This window comes from Theobroma cacao, chromosome 5 (genome assembly GCF_000208745.1).
Source record: "Theobroma cacao cultivar B97-61/B2 chromosome 5, Criollo_cocoa_genome_V2, whole genome shotgun sequence".
Taxonomy (NCBI): Eukaryota; Viridiplantae; Streptophyta; class Magnoliopsida; order Malvales; family Malvaceae; genus Theobroma; species Theobroma cacao.
In genome coordinates this window covers 33,347,037-33,349,006 of record NC_030854.1, presented here as the reverse complement: position 1 = coordinate 33,349,006, position 1,970 = coordinate 33,347,037, and the positions used below count along the sequence as shown (strand labels likewise).

Here is a 1,970-nt window from a genome sequence, read left to right as displayed (position 1 = left end):
AAATAAAAAATAAAAATTTATTTAAATGAGGATAAAAAGAAAACATACTAAAAAGTATTATCTATCAACTAATTCTTATCTAATGTTATATATTAATATATAATCTAACTTTTCTTTAGATGTGCTATAAATTAGGAATCTAAATCAAATGAACTGGACTAATCTTGTTTAAATTAAAGACGGAACTCTAACTTAACTCTTTGATAATAGCTACATCCCAAAAATGACTATAGGATCAAAATTTCCTAAGCACCATGTACACCCATATCAAATTAAAACACGAATTATTTCCCCTTATATCATCCTATTGATAAGGAACAATTAAACATTTGTCTCTATGTATAATTTCTATTTGAACAAGAGCATCTTTTTACACAATGGGATTGACATTATAAATCTTCCCATCGTTTCTTAATTATCACACTTAAATGTGTTATCTGTAATTACCAAAATTAGCAATAAAGAAAACAAAAAACCAAATGTATATGAACAGATGAATAAGACAACTGAACATTTTAGGATTCATTCTAGATCATATCATCAAAAAAAGAATCATCATGTCTTAGATAAGAGAAGCCCTCATCCAATTGAATTTTGTTTGACAAATTACAGCTTTGATATCCTTAGACTGAGATCTCTTCATATACTTTGAGCAAATTTTCACTCCCTTCACAAAGATATTTTGTCAATGTTTGCATCAATCCACTTCAAATAAAAGACTAGATGTGTATTTTTTGCTGAAATTCAAGGGGTGCCCTGATTGTTTTTCCTTTCTTTTTAAGTCACCATTACTATATACAACATGGACCAACACCACTATAATCTTGCAATAAGAACAATGGAATCCCTTCATCACTATATAGTGTAGGCTGTTTGGGTAAGAAATGCATAGAAAGCTTTCGATTCCAATTCTTTGCTTTCTAGGTAGCCATGACTAGAAAGAAGGTGAAGCTTTCTTACATCACCAAAGATTCTACAAGGAAATCTACCTTCAAGAAAGGAAAGAAAGGTTTACTGAAGAAGGCGAGCGAACTAAGTAACCTTTGCGGGATAGAAGCTTTTATGATAATCTACAATCCTTATGATGCTCAACTTGAGGTTTGGCCATCCCTTGCAGGAGCCCAATGCGTGCTCTCGGAGATTAAGAAGATGCTTAAGATGGATCAAAGTATGGGGATGATGAGCCAAGTGAGTTTCCTTAAGCAAAGGATCGAACAAGCCAACAAGCAACTTAAGAGACAGTGCAGGGACAATCGCGAGAAGGAGATCACACAAGTCATGTTCCAATGCCTAGCTAAACAAGGGTCGGAGATATTGAACATGACGGATTTGAGTGACCTCGGGTTGTTGCTCAAGCAAAACTTGAAGGATATTGACAAGAAGGTTTATACGCTTACCAAGCCATCTCATTCCCAAAGTTTCGCAGCAGCAGCATCAACAACAATGGCAACCCCAGAAACGATGCTAAAGAGTGGAGAGAAGGTGTAGGTAGAGAGTTCAGAGCATGAGTGAGCTCGAAATAGCGCAATGGAAACAGTTGACCAAGGACTTGAATCACTCATCAGAAGACGTGGGACTTGATTCAGTGCTCCCATTTGGGGATAACAACCCCACTGCGTTTTTCCCTTAGGAAAAACAGCTATGTGTATCACAGTTCTAATGTCTGTCTGCTTGTGTTAATTGTTATGTCTAATGGATGTTGTTATTGCATGTTTTTATATTTTAGTTTAAGTTATTTACATTTTCTTTCTTGTTCATAATCACCCCTTGAATCTAATGTACCTAAATAAATTCCTTAGGATTCAATCATCATGATTATTATATTCATATCAATTGATATCAATATTCTCTCCATTTCAGATTTCTAGTATCCGATTATTAGATTGTCCATGCAGACTCATTTGTAGAAAAATTACAGATTAATGTCAGCTTTACAATGAAAACTTGTATTACATCCAGTACAAAAGACT

At 34.3% G+C, this 1,970-nt stretch overlaps 1 protein-coding gene across 1 annotated transcript; it reads left to right on the top strand.

The window, feature by feature from the left end:
• LOC18599674 (agamous-like MADS-box protein AGL80) lies at positions 931 to 1,488 on the top strand. The gene has a single exon (XM_018121044.1). The coding sequence runs from the start codon at positions 931 to 933 to the stop codon at positions 1,486 to 1,488; it is 558 nt and encodes a 185-aa protein (XP_017976533.1).

Excerpts from the sequence above, each read along its gene's own strand:
- LOC18599674 (XM_018121044.1), top strand. The coding sequence starts at position 931 with ATGACTAGAAAGAAGGTGAAGCTTTCTTACATCACCAAAGATTCTACA.